Source organism: Pyrus communis, chromosome 13 (genome assembly GCF_041283825.1).
Source record: "Pyrus communis isolate YQ-2024b chromosome 13, ASM4128382v1, whole genome shotgun sequence".
Lineage (NCBI taxonomy): Eukaryota > Viridiplantae > Streptophyta > Magnoliopsida > Rosales > Rosaceae > Pyrus > Pyrus communis.
Genome location: NC_142577.1, coordinates 12,498,120 through 12,520,468, shown reverse-complemented (window position 1 = coordinate 12,520,468; position 22,349 = coordinate 12,498,120). Strand labels below are relative to the sequence as shown.

General features: G+C 38.1%; 1 protein-coding gene across 2 annotated transcripts; it reads right to left on the bottom strand.

The window, feature by feature from the left end:
* Positions 1–12,693: 12,693 nt before the first annotated feature.
* Positions 12,694–19,398, bottom strand: LOC137737524 (homogentisate phytyltransferase 1, chloroplastic). Of its 2 annotated transcripts, none has more exons than XR_015954834.1 (13): positions 19,126–19,347; positions 18,600–18,647; positions 17,584–17,870; positions 17,303–17,386; positions 17,136–17,210; positions 16,897–16,980; positions 16,143–16,232; positions 15,231–15,332; positions 14,768–14,863; positions 14,538–14,609; positions 14,330–14,425; positions 13,676–13,845; positions 12,694–13,051 (listed from the first exon to the last, which is right to left on the bottom strand). XR_015954834.1 is itself a non-coding variant. In XM_068477033.2 (13 exons), exons 1-13 carry the CDS (start codon positions 19,166–19,168, stop codon positions 13,010–13,012), a joined length of 1,224 nt encoding a protein of 407 aa, XP_068333134.2. In that variant the 5' UTR covers positions 19,169–19,398; the 3' UTR covers positions 12,694–13,009. The 2 variants fall into 2 exon arrangements, 1 of the variants encoding a protein (XP_068333134.2); XM_068477033.2 differs by having other exon boundaries at positions 13,676–13,780; positions 19,126–19,398.
* Between the last annotated feature and the right edge of the window lie 2,951 nt (positions 19,399–22,349).

Here is a 22,349-nt window from a genome sequence, read left to right as displayed (position 1 = left end):
AATATTTAACTCAAGCTTCTGCTTTTTAGGCACAGATCGTGGCTCAATTGGTTCATACACTCACTTCCGTTCTCCTTCCCTAACAATGCAGCGGTTTCAAGCTTTAAACGAAAATCAACCAGACCCTTCTTAGTACAAAGACAAATACAAAAGACATTATCCATTGTAGATCTCAATCTCACAATCTCAGGGAAGGGACGGATAGTATTTCATGTACTGAACCAGGTCTGTACCAGCGGAAGCGTTGTTACAGATACTAGGGTCATGAACTTCTGATCAAGCGTCCACCTCAGATGTGGTTACTGATTATTAATGTGAGAGCCAGGTTGCTTCACGATTTCTTTTGAGTTGGTTAAATGGTGCTACTTAAGGAAATATGCAGAAAAAGACTACGAATTTCATATAGGTGATTAGAGATCTGGTTTACAAATTACATGGTAGGTAGGTAGTTCTCATTGATTTCAGTAATGTGAGAGTTGTATGTTTTACAGACTACAGTAGTGATTGAATTGATTAATTTTCACGCACATCGCAAGCAACCATCAACATGGAGTTAGAAAAGATGAGAAGTGAACTCAGACATGTCAAAGGAACGCATACAATGGCTCAAAACGAGACTATTGATGCTTCAAGGAGGGTAGGCATTTTTAACGTCATTGACGCTAGGAATACTTTATGTTTCTTAAGATATTTTATTTGAATAGTAAGAAATTTTACTTTTTGATTATCAGATAAACAATCTAAATAAATGTCGACTGGAGGATGCGAAAATGCTTAAGGAGATAAATTCTATAAAGGTGTTGGAAGACTATAAATAAATTCGAAAGGACGTGTGTACCTTTTATGCGGAAGCTTGAATCTCAACACGCTCCTACAAACACGAACAACTGTTCTGACCCTCTGTGCACATCTAGAACCTCGCAGGTCATCAGGTTGGCTACAATATGTTGAGTTGCCCCTTAGTTTTCGCCTCTCAAGATCTAGAGCCGAAAGTGATAGCTCTAAAGACCTAACTAGAATATTTGAATTGTGGAAAAGTTTGTGTTTCTTATATCTTTCTCTCTTCCCTAAAGCCTCCTTATATAGTGGTTGGGAAGAGTATACAAAGACTGAAAAGCCGATGAAAATCCCAAGTATATTCTAATATGAATATCTCTTGATTTTCATCTAATTATCACATCGATAATTAGGAGGTTAATATCCTCATGTGGGTGGAATATCCCTTGATATTTATTTATCCCATAAGATAAATCCTACATCTCTCACTCACCCACATAGGGTGTGGCATAGTCTCAATCAACACACTTAGTTCACATCCATTATAGTCTATCTCCTCATACAGGAAATGGGACGCACAACCTTGCGAGAAAGAACGTACATAACAAGGAGCACTGCCATTAAGCTATCACTAAACAAACAACAATGCATCACTCGAAAGTTCATCGTTTTATGCCCCAGACTGTTTGTCACACACCAGACTTGACATTCTTTATCCCTTGTTAAAAATAATGTCATGTCTCACAAGTATCATGTATCCATGTCTTATGTTTGATAACAAATATCAAAAGACGTCGCGCAGCTAATGAATCACATGACATGGTGTTATCTTCAAACTATCTTCTTTAAGCTCTCATGTTAGTCTAATTTGATTTAACTAGACACGCATCTTGGGATAGTAGCTAACTTGACCGTCTTAGATAAACGTGCTAAAGTAAAGATCATTAAATCTCATCTTTCTAATGTAGACTTTAGTTCAAAAGGCATAAGGGTGGAATCGTATAGATTCCTTGTGGTTCACACAGTGATTGAAACAGGGATCAATTCATCACTCCCACAATGAGTCAGTTATAGCACATACAGTATGATTTGTATGCTATGGTGTATCCTCATTTCAATGAGTGTGTCACATGTCCATTGGACATACACCATACGGATCTTAGTCTAGTCGCTACACAAGCGCCTAACCTGAGTTTTCTAGCCTAATCGCCTTCTCGGCGCCCACCTAGATACTCATATCTAGCTTTACAAGCTTCAACATGAAACAAAACTCATGTTCGACTTCTGTTAAGTCTCATCTTAGACATTTCTAAGGTGACATTTACCTTGTGCATATTGGTACGTTCAACATACACGTGTCCGATCTCGTAGCCCAACGCGTTGAGAAAACAAATGTCTCATCCTACTCACTATCTCAGCGCCAGGGTGAATCGTTCGTGTGAAAAACAGATTCTAGCTTGGTGACACTCTTAAAGATGTGTAAACAATCATTTCAAAAATAAATATGAAATGAAAAACTTCAATACCTTTTTATTCAATAATAATGTCAAATACAAAGAAAAACACATCAAACCCTACATAAACCCATATTCATTTTACATGAGTCAGAAACGAGTTTCTAATTATGGGTTTAGTCATGGGATCAATTTTCATACTGCTGGTTGAGATATGTTTCAACACTACTTCACCCTTGGTAACCTTGTTCCTAAAGAAATGATATCGTGTATCTATGTGCTTAGATTTGCCTTGATACTTAGGATCTTTAGTGTATGCTAAGGCGAAGTACTATCATAGTAGACAAGTACATCTTCTTGAACAGCTGATCCAAGGGCAACATATTCTGATTCCATTGTGGACAGAGCAATACAAGTTTGCTTCTTGCTACACCAAGAAACAATTCCACCTCCAAGGACAAAAGCATAATCTGAGGTGGACTTGTGTTCATCTCTATCGCTTGCCCAATCTGCATCATTATATCCTCTCAACTTCATATCCCCTCCTTGGTAACATAGGGCTAAATCTTTTGTTCCTTGCAGGTATGTCATAATCCTCTTGACGACTTGCCAATGAGCTTGTCCAGGATTACTTTGATAGTGGCTTACTGGCCCACGGTATGGCAAATGTCCAGACGCGTGCAAAGTATTGCGTACATTAGACTTCCTACTGCAGAGGCATAGAGGGCATTTGCCATTTGTTCTTTCTCTTTCTTAGTCTTTGGACACTGACATTGTTCTAAGGACAATATCGCGCCTCTTTCAATATGAGTATCTGTGGGTTTGGAGTTCTCCATCTTAAATCGTTCAAGTACCTTCTTAATCTAAGTCTCTTGAGACAAAATTAGAAGTTTCCTTGAGCGATCTCTCGTGATCTTAACTCCGAGCACATAATGTGCTTCACCCATATTTGTCATCTCAAAATGGGATGATAACCACGCTTTCGTGGTTTATATGGAGGTTTTGTCATATTAGGATGTCGTCAACATATAAAGAAAGTATGAGAATACTTTTCCCAGATTTCTTAAGATACACACAGTGGTCTTCCTTAATCATCTCAAAACCAAATGAAGTGATTGAATTATGGAATCTAATATTCCACTGTCTAGACGCTTGCTTGAGGCCATATATGGAACATTTTAGGCGGCAAACTTTGCGCTCTTGTCCCTTGGCCTCAAAGCCTAGGGGTTGATCCATGTGTAACTCCTCGTCTAGTTCTCTATTAAGAAATGTTGTCTTAACATCCATTTGGTAAAATTTCAAATATGGTTGAGCAACAATAGCTAAAATGAGGCAAATAGAGGCAAACCTCACCACAAGGGAGAATGTCTCTTCATAGTCTACACCCAATTGCTGAGTGTATCCTTTTGCCACAAGGCGTGCCTTATATTTGTCAATTGAACCATCGACCTTGCATTTGATTTTTAAAACCCACTTGTTTCAAATGGTTTTACGTCCAGGCGGAAGGTCAACTAACTCCCAAATAGTATTTTTGTCCATAGAGCTCATCTCTTCCTCCATTGCAGTTATCCACTTTTCTTTGTCCGTTGAAGACAACGCTTTTTTGTAAAAAGAAGGTTCATCTTCCTCTGAAGGTATGCAAATGTAGGCGTCCCCATCAACCTCAAAATAACGTTTGAGAATGTGGCCTCTCTTGCTTATTCGAACTGTGTGACCTTGAATTTCAGAGTCTACAGTCCCATCATTGGGCGTATTCTTTTAAGTGTTTATGAATACTTTAGTCGTCCTACATCATATTTAGTGACCATTGGATTGGAAATTAATTTCCCTCCATCGCATGAAATGTTACGTGTTCTTCATCTTTCTCCAACTCATGGAGATCAAGGTTTTTGACAGTATCACCAACTTTTGGGAAGTCACTCTCTATGAATTCCACATCACGTGAATCAATGTCGGTTCTCCCTCAATCTGGATGTTCACCATACAGCACATAACCTTTCGAGTTTTCACAATATCTTAAAAGATATTGTTATTTGCTCTAGGACCCAACTTTCCAAACTTATGTGATTGATTATGAATAAATCCAGCACAACCCCAAGGACCCAAATTACCCATATTGGGTTTTACATCATTCCAAAGTTTGTATGGAGTTAAGGGAACCGTCTTTAAAGGCACACGGTTAAGTATATACGTCGCAGTCAATAAGGAAGGAAATATTTGTGAAAACTAGTTCATTTGAGCAACATCTATGCATGCAATTAATAATTAAAAGTCTGAATCATGCTTGTATTCACTCAAAAACAAAACTTTACCCATGAAATTCAAGGCCTAATGAGTGTGGTGAACCATGACTCAACTCAAGAACAAAGTGAGTTGAGAAATATTATACCTTTGTTGATTCCTCTTTGCATAAGCAAAGGCTAATCACCCAAGAGATAGGGCCTTCATTCCTTACTTCTTAGCTCCATGGATTTCTTGGATGAGGATGGTAGAATGGATTCTCCAAGTTCCCAAAATAGAGAACCTCTAAGTCTCTACACCAAGGAGAGCATTGATAAAGAGATGAGTGAACTAGAGGAAGTAAGATTGCTAGCTAATTTCCTCTAGGGTGGCCGGCCTCATAGAGAGAAAAGAGAGCTTTGTGTTCTCATCTTTTCTCCAAAAGAAACCATAATGATGAAATTTTATAAAGTTCTTTATATAGTCCCTTCAATTAAGTGACAAAAGAACCAAAACCCTTCATCCTATAATGCGGCCAGCCTTAAGGATTCATTGGGCTTTCAAGCTCTTTGTGTTTTCCTGTTGTCATACAACTTAAGTTAATGGGCTTGACATTCAAATCCCATTGGGCCTTGCGGCCCAAAACGAAACCGAGGTCTATAACGAACTTATTCGTTTGATTAATTAACATATTAATTAATCATAGCCATAAATAATTAAACCATTTAATTATCCTTTCTCATCTCAGTTGTTTCTTCAATCTCTACCTTACACGGTATACGATCCATTAGGTTCCTTTTAGCTAGGTAGTGAGCGATTAGAACTCTTCAAATCAATTGTGAATTGAAACATACTTTCAATTCTCCCTTTAGTGATTATACACCTTTAGAGCTTCCACAAACCATGAGTGACACCTAGCAATATATCATCGCTACCCAAGCTAATCAGAAGAGGTGGAGAACCTATTCAGTTTAGGATTATAATGCAATACGATATTTCTCTAATACAATACTCTTGACACATTGTTTGGTTTAATAGTTTATTCATGTCTACTATCCAATATGATTCATTTACTTATATGATTACCTTGAATGTGATTTGGAACGACTTCCTAAATCTCATTCATACTCCGGCTAGAGATTCTTAATCATATCATAGAGTATTCTCCCTCAAGCGGTTTGAAGGTTAGAGATCCCTTGTTGCGCATTCACTTGCCTCCATGGCTAAGTGGCTTAACCCTAACTATGTCGTGGACACTCTCTGATGGAGTGACTTTGACATAGTCAAAGATCAAGGACCTAACCACAAGACAACTATGATGCCTCGGGTCAAAAGACTACTTTGTATTATCCCAACTATGAGTTCCCATGTGACATAAGTATGAGAACTCCTTGTTGATCGCATTCAGTGGACTCATTCTCTATTAAGAACCTACATGCTTGTCTTGGTGTCAGTCACACCAATGACTCAAGACCAATCACTCTCCCTAAGAGAAGACATAGCATGTACTGATCTTAACGGACTGTCAATGCCCAATCGGCAATCCTATGATCAGGAACGTTTAGGATATGTATACAAAAGAGAATGATCTCATGTATCTAACTTCTTTAGATCACATTCTCCCAATTACATATTCCTTGGACTTATCGTTTAAGCATATAACATTTATATGAGACGGCTTTAAACAATAATATTTGCCCTTTATATTAAACTAGATTAGTTTAACATGTGAAATGTCCATAAAGTATCATCATATGATTGGCTTTAGGGCACATTTCCAACAAATAATGCATCACCCCAAAAAGATATGGGGACATTTACATGCGCCATCATAGACCTGACCATGTCTAATAAAGTTCTGTTTCTCCTTTCAGCAACACCATTTAGTTGTGGCGTGTAAGGAACAGAAAGTTGCTTGCGTATCCCCTTACTTTCACAAAAAACCTTTAATTAGTCAGACAAATACTCACGTCCACAATCAGTGCGCCTTTTTTATTCTCAACCTCAGTTACGAAGCATTTGAAACAATCTAAAGCTTTATAGCGATGAGCGATCAAGTACACATAACCATATTGCGTGTAATCATCAATCAAGTCAGAAAATAAGAGGCGCCATGACGGGCCTTCACACTTATTGGTCCATAAATGTCAGAGTGGATTAACTCTAACAATTAAGTAGCTCGAACAGCCTTTCCAAAAGGCTTTCTAACTGTTTTGTCAGCTAAATAAGACTCATATACAGGCAGATTGACATTAGTGAGTGACCGCAACATGCATTCTCTAACTAACCTTGTCATTCTATCTTGCCCTATATGCCCTAGTCTAGCATGCCGTGTTTCAGAATTAACATGTTTAATAACAGTTACTAAAGAAGTAGAAGAACAAGAATTAATCAAATCCAAGCAAACAAAATCGTTCTTTATTGAACCATTTCCAATTTCAACTTGATCCAAATAGATCACAAATCTAGACTGGCTTAAGTCAAAACAATATCCTTCATATAAAAGTATAGTAACTGAAAGCAAATTAAATTGCATTCCAAGGGCGTGCAAGACATCATGTAGAAATAGTTAACACACAGTGCTTAGTTAAAGTCGATACGAACCAACTCCCAAAGCTTTTGTACGACTTCCTTCACCCACGTATACCCAGTATGACTTTGCTGGAAAACGTTGATACTTTTCGAACCCCCTTTTATCTCGCGTCACATGCTTGGTTGCTCCTGTGTCTACAATCCAATTATCGGACATGTGAGCAACATGTATATGCAAACATACACAAACAATGACAGATTTAGGGTTAGGGATTACCTTTCTATTCGACTCAGTGCAATTACGAGCTAAATGTCCCTTCTTTTTACAGTTAAAACACGTTGACTTGGATTCGTCTTTGTTGCCACGTTTACCTCTGTAGGCCTTGATCTTATTAGAATTAGGAGCCAGCTTTGCATCCTTTTTCTCAGACTTGGTCTTACCTTTTCCTTTGAACTAGTTGCCCTTTTTGGATCCACCTTGAGTCAAAAGGGCAATACTCTGGGTCGCCACTTTGAGCTCACTTTCCAGTTCAACATGACGCGAGATGTCATGAAATTTCTTAATTTGATCATTGTGCGTCATGATTTGTTTAAGGGCATCCCACGAGTCTAGGAGGGGCCTAATCACAGCTTGGACTTGCTGTTCATCGATGAGGATACTCCTAGCAGCTTTCGAATCTTGTATCATACTAGACATCTTCCTAAGATGTTCAGATGTAGAGTGCTTAGGATCCATCCTTAAACTTCAACACTAGACTTATCAGCCTAGTAGTTAAGGTTCCACTAAAAGCAAATTTCAGCTGGTCCCACATCTTCTTAACGGTCGAGTACCCTTCATACTCACCAATAAGATCATCATGCATGTTGCTTAACATAGTAAAGTGCGCACTTCAATCTTTCTTGAACCAAGATTCATAAGACCTTACACTAGCTGTATGCTAAGCCGCAGTGGTTCCATCTCTCTCAAGATCAGGCTCATCCACCGAAGCCTCAAAACGCTCCAAGAGCTCTTGTTCATTGAGAAAATATTGGATCTTCCTATGCCAAATATCATAATTGGTTCCAACTAGCTTTTATCCTTTGGTCAAATCAGCAACAACATTATTGGCAGCTATTTCTTTCTACAAGCGTGAAATAATTTTGACATTATTAATTACAGTTCTTACATTTATTTATTTCAAAAACTCATTAGAAAATATTTCACTTTTTCTCCTAGGTTGAAATTAAAAAATCCGCTAAGTCGCTCGTAATTACCATTCAATTCTAAGAGTCAAGATCATATTTTCTAATTATTTTCAAATCCGGGAGGGGTGGTAGCGCGAAGCTTTTAAAAACCGAACCTCTTTGACACCCAAAGTGTTTCCTTAAAGATTTTTCCTAGACACCACATTAAATAAGAGGTGACCATCAGTGAACCCCAATCTAATTTCATTATTTTTTATTAATTAGGTTATCTTTTTTTTTTTTTTTTTTTAAATATTCTCCTCAAGAATATTCCTTTCTAATTTAAAATTCTCAATCAACATGAGCAAATTTGATCGATATTATCTCTTTTTGATTTTCCTAAAATCTTGGCATGTGTTGAATATTTTTTTAAGGGTTAATTAAGAACGTTTCCTTAATTTTAGTAAATTAAAAACATCTCTAATACCAAACCTAAATATACACTTACGTAGGTCAATGAACCACAATGATTCACTCGCCAACTGTGTCCCAAAAACACAGCCCACGCGCCGCCAAAAGCAGCAAAATTAATTAATTAATTTTTATTTTTTTAATAATTAATTTAATATTGCGCGAACTCACTCACCGTGGGTGGCGCGTGACACACACGCGCCGCCTTCTGGTGGTCCGATGCCATTCTTTTGACCTCCGTTGGATTGAACTCCCTGAGATGAATCCAACGATGTAGCTAACATCCACGAAAACCTAGCGTTGTACTCGTACTTGCTTAGGCCGAGAGTGGAAGAGATGAACCACTGTTCGTCCTCTTCTTCCAAAAAATCTGGAATTTCCAGATTTTTCACTCTCGCAATGCCTGTTTACAGAGGCCATAACTTAGCGAATATAAATCCATTTTATGCGCATTTTATGTCGTTAGGAAGATCAGATTATCATCTACAATTAAGTCTTCTTTGGTGAATTCCAAAAACAACTCTAACCACACGAAAAAAGGGTTGCAAAAACCTTGAAAAAATTCATTTTTCATGCTATTAAGAAACTAGGGTTTCAATTATCTCTCTAACCACTTGGATTTTCTTTACCAATTTTTAAACATAGTCTCATATGAATGTAAAGAACATAACCCAAGCGTTAAAACCCAGGAAAAATAAGTATGGCAAAAACGAAAATTTTAAAGACAAGCATTCATGGCGTATTCATATAAACATAGTCCCATATGAATGTAAAGAACATAACCCAAGCGTTAAAACCCAGGAAAAATAAGCATGGAAAAAACGAAAATTTTAAAGACAAGCATTCATGGCTTATATATATCTATCTCATGCTTTCATGTGAGGAGTGTGTGAGTGGCTCTAATACCACTATTGGAAGATTATAAATAAATTTGAAAGGACATGTGTACCTTTTATGCGGAAACTTGAATCTCAACATGCTCCTACAAACATGAACAACTGCTCTGACCCTCCGTGCATGTCTAGAACCTCGCAGGTCGTCGGGTTGGCTACAGTATGTCGAGTTGCCCCATGGTTTTCGCCTCCCAAGACCTAGAGTCAAAAGTGATAGCTCTAAAACCTAACTAGAATATTTGAACTATGGAAAAGCTTGTGTTTCTTATATCCTTCTCTCTTCCCTAAAGCCTCCTTATATAGTGGTTGGAAAGAGTGTAAAAAGATTGAAAAGCCCATGAAAATCCCAAGTATATTCTAATATGAATATCTCTTGATTTTCATCTAATTATCACATAGATAATTAGGAGGTTAATATCCTGGATGGAATATCCTTTGATATTTATTTATCCCATAAGATAAATCCTACAAGAGAAGAGTGAAATTATTTGCAACACATGAGAAAGAGAAGTATGAAGTTGATTCCATGACAGAATGTGTTGAAAGAGAGTCGGTAGAACTGGTTGTGTCGCTGACGACTGTCTGTTCGTATTCATAGACTTCTTGGTTGTTACTTTTCAAGCCTAAAGCGTATATTCAAGTAGCGTTGTGATCTCAAAAACTTAAAGGGGAGAATCTCTACAAATTAAGGTGCATGCGCTTGGGTGAGCAAATGCTTAGGCAACCTGCTCTCTACCTATGTCAGGGAAGTCTACCCTATCATGTTTACTAAGGGAAGTCTACCCTAGCGGTGACCAAGAATTTTAAAATTCATTCAAAATTAATATTTGTTGAATTATTTTAACTCCTTTTGATTCTTGTAATTTTAAAATTTTTAAAGAGCAATTTATCTTTAATTTCATAGATTTGAAAAAAGCAAAACCTAATGCCTACAAAGTGTTTCGAACTACCCACCCCAATGAAAACGGAGTGGAACTGTTTCCACTGCACCAACGAAATAATTGTGACATTTCTTACGTTTTCCTTATTTATATTTTATATATAGGATGTATAAAAAAATTTGGGGCCCCCCCAACTTGGGGGCCCTAGGCGACCGCCTACCTTGACTACCCTCAAGGCCGGCCCTGAGCTCGGGTGAGCGAGTGCTTAGTCAAGTGATGTATTCTAGGCAACCTGCTTCTACCTATGTTAGGGAAGTCTACCATATCATGTTTACTAAGGGAAGTCTACCTTAGCGGTGACCGAGGATTTGAACTCCACTACGAGAATAAGCAAGTACAAAGACATGCTTTCAGTAATCCATGAAAATATTAGGAGTAAAGATAGAGAAATTTACCCAAAGAGAAGACGGTGAGGATGTAAAATTGCAAAAAGGCGGTTTTAGGAAACTGGAAGAATCGCGAAGGAAAATTGGTAGAGTTTTAGTAGAGAAAGTGAGATCAGGGGAATGAGTTGTGACGAGGGAGGTTTACATAGCCTTGAGCATGTGATTTCAATCGTTGATAATGGGGCGTCTAAGTCGCAAGATTGTGGAACGTGGCATCCCATTTACTTTGCTTTGAGAGCTAAAGGGACATGAAGTAACATCACGGTGCATGTGACCACGCCTGTCTACTCCGCCAGTTTGTCGTTGGCACGTTTATCAAGCACTTAAACGTCTCCCGCCTCTACACTGCCAAAGGCACAGATGAGATAAAATCAAGTGCCTGATGGAACGGTGGGACAAGAACATCCAAAACACTTTTTCCAACCGAACAAGGATTGTCTGCCCTTCCACTTCCGGTGCCCTCCTATGCCCTCATGTTTTGTGTGGTCACAATTAAGCCACATCAACATTTTATATTATTTTTTATAGAGATAATAAGACAAAAATGAATAGTAATATAAAATGTTGATGTGGCTTAACCATGACCACATAAACAAGAGGGCACCGGAAGTGGGAAGGCAGACAGTCCTTGTCCTTTTCCAACCGAGCACTATTTGGAGTGCCGACCGGGCATTGCAATTCCATGCCCAAGAAGGGACCCTTGACAAAGGAGTTACAAGACTTATTAATGCTAGGCATTTAGGGTTTAGGAAAAGTTGCTCCCAAGCACTAGAGTCGACAACCTACAACTAGGTAATATAAAGTGTTTTCTGACCACCAAAGGCACGTGGGAAAACCAACAATGTTGTAGTACAAGTGTTTAGGAGCAAGTCTACTCAGACGTCAATCTGGTCATGTGGTGATTCATAGTCAGGAGCAAAGGCCTACGATGGGACTTAAAGGTGGTCGAAACAACGCTCAGAGAATCAAGGTTGGATAACCAAAGTAGAACGGGACACTTAGCATGCAAAACTCTAAAAAGGCGTGCAATATCGACTAGGCATATGTAAGTTCACTAAATAATGTCCAACTAATGGGTAAAAAGGTGTCAACATACTAGTCTACATAAGTTGCGTATTAAATGCCAGGTAAGTGAAAGGGGGTAAGCACAAGGCCTCTGGGTTCAGTGAGGTCCTATATAATGGGGTGGGAACCTCTGGTAAGGTGATCAGAGGACTAAAAGGATAGAGAATTCATGCATTTAGTAGAGCACTATTTTTAGTCTTAAATCAAATATGATCCAAGCAACACAGTAAATGCAACCTACTTTTGAGGGGTGAACAACTTGAATTTTTGAGTCCATTTCATTTTAGTCCATATCCCAAGCCCACCAAAGGTTTAGTGTTTTAATTTGTCAACTTGCAAATTTTGAGCATTAACATAACTCACAAAAGGTTTTAATCGAAGGGTTCACACAAACACATTCATATGATTGTCTGCAGCCTGGAGTGTCTAAACCTACCCACACCCCAAGTATTTTACATGAATCACAAATGAAATAATGGTGTACTGTCCGACATGCTGCTGATTTCCATTCGTGTATGTAGCTATTACTATGATGGTTATGACTATGAGACCCATGGACAACATTTGTGAATCGGTGCAACGAAATGTGTCTTCGAAAGTAGCTGCCTCAGCTTCAGCCACTCAAATTTTTTATATTCCTTTTTATTTCTCAACAAAAGAATGACATCCTCTTCTGGAAATCCTAGCTATTCTTAGCATGATATTAGGGAATCTCATTGCTATTACTCAACAAGTATGAAACGTGTGTCGCGTACAATCGCAGGACAGATCAAAAGTGTGTTGATGCATGTAAAGCAAATCATTCCGACATTTCAATCGATATGCAAAAAAGGTTCCAGACGAGTCGAGTGCATTATCTTGTGTATGCAACATGCTAGATCAATGTTCTCTCTTGTTCCTAAAAAAATTCTAGGAATCCAGTCCAGGAGGGTGAAATAATGTACCAAGGAAATAACAGAGTACCAAATGCAGATAAACGAATGCAGTCACTGGATGCACTCATAAGTTTCCTAATTGTATTCTCAAATTCCACCTACAATGGCAGTTGATTTTCACCCCTTTTAAGTTTATGAAGGCAACCTTTACTCCGAAAAAAGTTGCAATCGTCATCTAACAAGCGGTATAAGTAGGTACTCTGCATAGAACAGCTGCAAGAAGAACAAACAAATGAATTACAAGTAATACCATATTGGAATTTAGACAAAATGAAAGAAATCACCTACAAATTACGTACAATCCATAAAATCGACAACTACAGTAGCAACGGTATTTAGAAACAAGTAAAGCCGGAAATCGGTCTTAGTTTGGGAGCCTCCAGACGGAGTCCAATTTCAAGACCATACAAACCAATGGTTTTACTAAATGATTTTTTGAGGAATTTCTCATCTCCAGGAATATAGGCATTTGTCATGCCTGAACAAATGTTAGCCCACGAGAAAGATAAAGCAACCAATGACGATATTATGAACAGCAATCTGCGGACTTGAATTAGCGTGTGGAACATATGTAAGATGTTGACAGAAAAACTGATGAGCAAATTGTCTTCCAAATCATGTGATACATTCTTTTGCTATTGGAATGCAAACTGTTCGATGCATTCAAAAGCTGCGTATTCTAAAGAATTTTGGATGGTGACATGCAAGGCTCTTCCTCCCATAAATGCGAGATACATTCTCAACAATACATGCGTTTTTTTTGGATGGTTCAACTTTTGGTTTCTGATATACTTTTTTCTACCGCAATTGCATTCAATAGTGGTGGTAAGCATTTACCTTCCATATAAACATGTAAAAGCTTGTGATTGCAGCTTTGCTGTTGAGATCGACAGATTTGGCCCTGTTCCACAGTACCGAAGCCAAAATTGCATGTCCCAAAACCTAAACCAATGCAAATATAGAAGAAATCAATCTCCCTTCTTGGCACATTGTTCGGATGCTAGTATCTGAACAAAAATTCAATTGTAAGAAGGGATTATCAAAACCTACTCAAGGTTCCCCAAAAGATTATTAACTTCTCTTCAGAATTTAAGACCAACGCTCGTTCTCATGTAAAACCGAACACATGAAGAATGAATTCACAAGCCATACTGCCCCTATGTACACTACAAACTGAAGTGGCCTCATTTAACAGTTCAACTCTTACAATGTTTGCATTTGTGAAGGAAGCCAACGGGTAAGAATCAGAGATTCGAGTTAACGAGCGATCAGTAGAATTTTAAGAATCCTTAAAGAGGGACACCTAAACTTCACAACATAACCAACTATTTCTGTTAGCAAGCTTATCACTACTTTTGTATTTCCTTTAGAATTAGACATGTATAATTCAAAAATTATAGAGAAAGGAGAAACTGAACCATTCAATAACACGGAAGTAGTGAAGATTGGGTAACAATTGCTACTGTTTAGATTTAGAAACTAGAACATTACCGTGATGCATTTGCTCAACATGAAGCCAGATGATGCTCCCACTAAAACGGCAACACCATAAGCCATTTCAAGTAGCGAAATACAAATCCAAAAGACCTGCCCAAAGATAATTAGAATCAAACAATATATGTTTGCTAATCAACTTAAAAGTCTGACGTAGATTACATATCTATGAATATATGTATATATGCGTGTGATAAAAGGTTACCCGCTTTTGCCCCATGCGTACTGTAAAAGATCGGATGCCGAATATTTTATCTCCCTCAATATCAGGTATGTCCTACATGATTTCACGGTATGAATATAATTGATCATCATCCTTTATTATTATACGAACTTCATGAATTAAAATAATAGCAAACGCATATCGACAAAACAAAGTTTTAAAGTAGATCTATTACAGTTCTAATTGAAATGAACAAAAAGAAAAGGTTTTACCTTAAATAATGCTATAACAACTGAGAAGAAGCTCATAAATGCAGTTGCAAAGATTAGGGGCCTAGAGAAGGCAGCTGGTCTTTTGTACACATGCACCTGGGAATCGTTAGATAAATTAGAACCCAACCACTGAGAGCGCCCCCGACTACATGACAAAGATGATCAATCAATTACAATACTAAGTAGTTTATCTGAGTATTTCCCGTTCATAACAATTGCCCTCACAGCCGTCTGATGTGTGTGAACATGCAGACATGTTTGTGCTACAGGCACTGAATTGGACACTGACAACTATTGCTCCATCAGACACGAGACAGTGAAATCTTTCGGTGATGTTAAAGAATCAATTTATGATGGCAAAATACCCATCAATGTGGAAAACATATTGCATAACTCAAGTATTTTCTGAGAGAATGAAACAATTGGAAGCTATAAATTGATTTCTTCTTAGAAACTAACAAACCTGCATGTGCAGGAAAAAAGCAACTTGGACTATCACCGCCCGAACAGCTAGGATGCACATTGCAGCAACTACAGCAGATTTCTTCCATCTCAATGGTGGTAACTGAGTGTATAAAAGATTCAAAAACCATATTAGAGACAATTGTATTTAATATATTCATATATTAAATAAGCATCTATAAGCTCTGAAAGGAAATTCTCAACAACAGAATAACCAAGATCCATGTTGTTGCGCCAGGTTTGCTTCAAACCCACGCAGTATTACAATGTGGTGGTAAGTGCATTTTATATGAAAATGAATAGGATGAACGTTTGGTCAACATGTCACTAGGAAAATCATCCATACCATTGTCAAGGAAACCCTATTTGCCAACTATCTTATCAGAAATCTCAAACCCTTAGTACTTAAACAATTGTAATTAATATATTTCACAATTAACAATAGTCTGGTCATTCACCCAATTTACTCGTCCAACATACCCTACTTTCTTCTAATCACATCTGCACACTCATCATGTGTATAATGCATATAGTTCCAGATAAATACATCCCGACGAAGGACTATGCACATGCTTCTTGTGCAAGGAACATGCAATGCGTAACGATGATCATGGATATGTTAAAAATTCATTTTTCTCTGTCGGTTTTTTTTTTTGTTTGGGAGAGAGGGAGCACTCGTCCTCTAAACGACCACCTGCATCCACTCACTTGACAGTTCTGGCTTACAGATTAGTATAATTGCTAGATTTACATGGAAAAATTTTAAATACTTAAGTTCAGCCTTCAGTATTCTATGAACTGATAATACTCTTAAACTTTCCTCAGTTTGGCTGTCATGAGTGACATTTGCTTTCCCAAAACAGCTATTTAAGGAACGTCAATGAGATGATTATACACGAGCAAGCCAACTCACATTGATTGAATAAGCAGTTCCAAGTACAAAGCTGATGAAAAGGGCCCAAAACAATGGCCATGAACCAACAACCCATCCTAGCCAAAAGCTCTGTAGAAAATAACGGTTACAATCAGAATGTGTTGAAATGAGACATGTATCTTCCTCAATTTAAATTATAACAAAAGCACATAAAATGTTTGAGATATGATTACACTTGATGAGAAATCCAGACACCAAGTAAATATTGAACTTCTAATCCCATTTCGCTTAGTTTTATTTACCTTTAAATTTTACCCCTTCAATTGAAATAACAAGGCCAGGTTTATTAGTACCAAAGTTTCAAGTCGTGAAGACGTGATGATAGTTGGCAGCACAAGAAGAAAATTGAACAAAAAAATAGGTATCAAATAAAAGAAACAACATATCTAGTACATGAAGAATGTACATGGTGGAAATGAATTCATAGTAAATTTTAATTCCGTACAGATGGTTGTAATAGAAGTGTACAGTAAGATTGAGAATAGCAGCTCTTCTTAGTTCTGATTTTCCACGTAAACTAAGGTATTCCTGTACTAGTAATTTGGTAGCATTCAGATGTAGAGACAGTTTGATTTTTTTATATTCTCAATCTTTTCTTTCTCACCTCCTTATGTTTCTCACATCTCTCTTCTATAATCGAAAAGGAATGAAAAGCAAAAGGCAAGGAATTATCAAAAGGCGTAAAATAAATGCGAAAGTTAGGTATATATGTATTCCACACTGCTTTTGATACCATAATTAGGAAAGATGTCACAATCATGATGCCAGTTCCAATTGAATATTCCCCCGATGCCAATGGAAGATAAGGCTTGTTAACCTGCAACATAACATGCAATACAACTATACAATTAGACAATTCACAAATCTTCCATGTAAATAAAAGAGCCTATCCTGGAATTCTACCAGTTGAATCAGCGTAATGGAATTCTTATTCCCAATCATTCAATGCTAGCAGAAAATTGACAAACCTACCTTGTCTATATCGATGTCAGACAACTGATTCAAACCAACAATATAAATATTCATAAACAGAGCAGCAACTACAGCCTGAAAAACAAAAGACAAATTGTGTGAGAATAGCAATGACGACTGTACCCATGTAATCTTTCAAGGTTATCAAGAGTTTTCAGAGGCATCACCTCCAGCACCCCCGTGAAAAACAATGGAGAGAAATCAGACAGATTCTCGACTGCAAGGAGAGAAACTGACAGTATGCTCAATGCCTGCTTAGAGAAAAACTTTGGTGAGCTCTCTAAATCAATTTTAAACATCAAAGTAAAGGACAAAAATATAACAGTAACGATCCTAAGTGATTTCCACTCACTACAAATCACAAGCATATATTAGTGGGAGTTCTATGTCAACAAGCTAAATGGGACAATGTCAAGATTGGTGATGATGATTGTGTTAAAAACTTAACTGTGCCTATAACTGTGTGCGGCCTTGAAAACCTGTAAAAAGCATCAACACCATTTTTGATAGAGTTCCATATGCTTTTCGGATTATAAGTATCAGGTTCGGATTCAAGAGGGTGGCCAGCAGTAGCATTCACCAAGAACTTTTTATCATGCCTCCTGTAGAATGTAGACTTTTCCTTAGTGCCTATGGTATGACGCTTCAAAAGATGTTGCTGAGATCCAGCACCACAGTATCTTTCTAGGACGACCCATGCTTTGCACCTTGAAACCCTGACTGCTACATATGAACCTATAAGCACAAAGATCGGGGTGACAAAAAGTTGTCAACATGGAGGAGTGAGAAAGGCAAATCATACATCACTTTTCATATCAAATGAGAGTTTGAAGCTTACTGTCTTACCGTTTCTTACATTTGGATAAGCTAAGTATAAGAAGAGTAGATTGCACAATACATTGCTAAGTGATGCACCATATCAATAATACACAGAATTCTGACTGTGAGGTAAAATTTTCTTTCATATAGGAAAACATGAATCAGTTGGCCCACTTTGTGTTCACCAATCAGAATCCTAAACTAACGAGTTATGGATTTATCTTGGAATCTGAATGTTTAGGAGCCCTTACACTTCAATGTAATTTGAATTCGTTTCTCAAAGCTAATAAAAACCTCCATCACCACTTTGCCTTTCAAAACTTCCAGCCATATGTAACCCCGACTAAGATTTAAAGCGTAAGCAACCCACACTTCAATCGAAATGGGCATCTATAAGTGAATATGACAGTGAAGAAAGCTCTCTCAATGGAATATTACAGATCTCAACACAGCAATGCTGCACGGTTACCGACAAACATTGATGACCAAGATGTCTTCAAACAGTACTACAAGTATTTAAACTAAGACCACATTTCAATCACATGAACCATGCTGGCGAGCATACGCACGTATGGAATCACAATACGAAATTTTCATCGCTGAAAATTTAAAGGGAGATTAGATGTTATGTGGGACCAGCAATACCTGAAAAGCAGTTCTTGTTGGGATTGTCCCTTCTCCAATCGCTACTACCTATGAATTTGGATAATGCATCAGAAAACACACTAAGCAGTTCAATTAGCAGAAACTCACAACCAAACAGTAAGGGCCCGTTTCATAACCATTTCGTTTTCAATTTTTGTGCCATAGATGGTATGTGGGAGAAACACACAACCACATACTGAGGGCCTTAGTATAGATCATATCGTTTGTTCAAATAAAAAAAAAAGACACAGATGAGTAATATAAATTATTTCAGTCTGCTGACTCCATACACTAAAAAAGAAAGAACCTTTCAACAAGATGATTTTCCCAGATGGTAAATACCTCCAACAGCACAAAATTAAATGAATTAACAAATAACCCAGCATTTGAAGATCTGAAACCATTACTAATTACAAAGAAAATAAGAAAATAAGAAAATAAATTAATAATCAGAGCCATCAACTCAAGAACCAGAGAAAGCAGAGAACTAATTCTAATTATTTTCTGTAAATTGAAATCGCAATACCTAAAGATGCTTTGGGGAAGGACCCAACAAGCGCATAATCCATTTGCTTCAGTTCAACTATCAACTGAGAGACCAGGGTGAAAATGCAAAACAAAAACTCAACAAAACAAGCACTGGAGAGGGGAGAGAGAGAGAGAGAGAGAGTCTAATCAAATATTAATTAATGACGTTAACTGATACCTATAAAATTGAAAGGATGCGACTTGCGAGTCAACTGTTCACACGTGTACAATGCCCTTCTAATTGACGATGTGGCAAAAGAGTCGGTGACATGCTCGGGACCCTTTGTATCGTTACCTTACAAAAATATCTGGACCAACAAAACGAACCAGTCTCCGTGTTCTTTCTACCTACTTTCCATATATTTTCCCCCTCTATTTTTACATAGTATCAGAGCTCGGGAAAATGAAAAATCTGTTGTCTTCGTTGTTCTTGAACATGATACCAATTTCAGTATGGGTGGACCTTAGAAACAGACCTTACGTGCTCATTACCTAACAAAAGTATCTGGACCAAAAAATCTGTCCTTTCTACCTTACCCCATATATTTTCCATCTACGTATTTATTTATTTTTTTTAAGAGGGAAAGAGAGGTGGAGGGAGGAAGTTCGGGTGAGGAATCGATTTCAGCTGGATTGAAGGTGCGTTGTGACTGTGACCTGGTAATCTTATACCTTTATTTATTTATTTTATTTTTTTGTTCATTGGGTGTGTTTTTGTCACCAAGAGAAAGGTTAAGGTTGTCATTGCCGAGAAAGAGAGGCAGAGAAAGGGAGCTAGTCAAGAGGAGGAGGGTTCGATTTCAAGTAGATTGATTGGGACCCCGTAAATCTTATACCTTTAATTTCTTTTTTGTTCACTGGGTGTGTTTTTTGTCGAAGAGAGAGGAATAGCTGGGAGAGGGAGTTGGGGTAAGGAATCGATTTCAACTAGAGTGAAGGTGTTTTGCAGCTGTGATCCAGTAATCTTGTACATTTAATTTATTTTATTTTTTAGTTTATTAGGTGTGTTTTTGTTGCTGAGAGAGAGAGAGAGAGATTCAGGTTGCCTTTGCAAGGAAAGAGAGGCATAGAGAGGGAGCTAGTGAGGGGTGTGAGCGCTCGAATTGGTATGGATTGAAGTTGTGTCTGGGTTGTGGACAATGGTGGTTCATCCAAAAGCTCTGAAGGAACCGAGATTGTGATGGTCAGTCTTTCAAGTAATCCAGAACCTCTGTTATAATCCATTTCCATTCCAATTTGGTATTTATAATTTTAGGATTTGAACCCATAATGGTGGGTGGTTACCACTAGACTTGGTTGAAATCTTGAAATTGGATTTTAGATATATAGATGCAAAACTTGTGATGGGTTGTGTTAAATTGTGTAGATTTGTAGCAAGTAGACATAGAAGTGTAATTCGATAGGGGATGAGTTAGAAATAGACGAAATTGTGATGGAAAAAGAGGATGTAAATGCAGGGGATCATTCTGGTGTAGGGGATGAATATGGTGCAAGGATAGTTGAATTAATTTTTCCAATGGTGGACGATGATTGAAATCAAAATTGAAAATGAAGTTTGAGTCGTTGGATGAAGGCTATACTTTTACAACAATTATGCACTTGCAGCGGTTTGGAGCATAGTAGTAAACAGTCCAGTGATGATGAATGTTGGTTAAGGAAAGAATTTGTTTGTTGCAAACAAGGCAAGAAGATGGTAGATGCTAATCCCAAACCTAATAAGAAAGGTAGAAGGGGAGATGCTAGAACTAACTGCAAGATGAAAATTGCGCTGAATAAGGGAATTGGTTGTGAAAATATTTCTGTAACAGTTTTCAATGAAGGACACAACCACCTAATGTCAAGTGCGTCACACTTATTTAGATCACAACGTCGGGTTTCGGGACAAAGAAGGCAATGAGAACAATATCTACAAGCCAATATTTTCATAAGTAAACAAGTGGATTTATTGCATATGCAAACTGGAGGAATTGAAAATATTGGTTGCACCCCCACGGATATGTATAGCATTGAACAATAGTTACGAGATCATCTATTTCAAGATGCGGAAATGTTGAAAGAGCATTTTGAGGATGAGAAATAGAAAAACGATTCATTCTATTTCAAGATGGAGATTGACGAAGGCAGAACACTTGTCAATTTCTTTTGGGCAGTTGCCTAAGTCCCTACGTGCTTACATCCATCTTAGTGATGTAATTGTGTTTGTCACCACTTTCAACACCAATGCATATGAGATGATGTTTGCTCCTTTATTAGGAGTTAATAACCATGGTCAAACCACGGTTTTGGGTTGTGCATTCTTGAAAAATAAAGAAACCAAGAGCTTTGAGTGGTTGTTTGAAAAAATGCTTAAAGCTTTGCCGGGTAAGTTACCGAAAGTCGTAATTACGGATCAAAATGCAGCCATAGCAAAGGCTGTTGGCAGTAAACTACCAACCACCTTTCATCGGTCCTACATATGACATATTATTAACAAGTTCAATGACAATGGTTGGGTTGAAGATGTTTTCAAGGATTTGCATAAGTGCATATGGGATATCGAAAGCAAAGAAGAATTTGAGGCAAGTTGGAAGGGGTTGGTAGAAGAACATTGTCAGATCCCAGCCTAGGCCCCTACCACATCCCAGGCTCGACTCCATCGTAGCACGATATTGTCCGCTTAGGCCTCGACTATGCCCTCACTGTTTTGTTTCTGAGAACTCACACGAGAACTTCCCAATAGGTCACCCATCCTGGGAATGCTCTCGCTCGAACTCGCTTAACTTCGGAGTTCATCGGAACTCTGAAACCAGTGACCTCCCAAAAGGCCTCGTGCTAGGTAGAGATGAGAATATACATATAAAGCTTACAAGATCCACTCCCTTGGGCGATGTGGGATGTTACAATCCACCCCCCTTAGGGGCCCGACGTCCTCATAAGCACACATCAGGTCAGGGGTTGGCTCTGATACCAAATTGTCACATCCTGACCCGTACCCTCACCACATCCCGGGCTCGACTCCACCGTAGCACGATATTGTCCGCTTTGGGCCCCGACCACGCCCCCACAATTTTGTTTCTATGAACTCACACGAGAACTTCCCAGTCGGTCACCCATCCTGGGAATACTCTCTTCGAACTCGCTTAACTTCAGAGTTCCGATGAACTCCGAAGCCAGTGAGCTCCCAAAAGGTCTCGTGCTAGGTAAAGATGGGAATATATATATAAGGCTTACATGATCCACTCC

Excerpts from the sequence above, each read along its gene's own strand:
- LOC137737524 (XM_068477033.2), bottom strand. The coding sequence starts at position 19,168 with ATGGATTATGCGCTTGTTGGGTCCTTCCCCAAAGCATCTTTAG. Across the intron at positions 17,211-17,302 it reads TTTTCACGGGGGTGCTGGAG|GCTGTAGTTGCTGCTCTGTT; the intron begins GTGATGCCTCTG and ends TTTGTTTTTCAG. Across the intron at positions 16,981-17,135 it reads CTGACATCGATATAGACAAG|GTTAACAAGCCTTATCTTCC; the intron begins GTAGGTTTGTCA and ends GTTATGTTGCAG.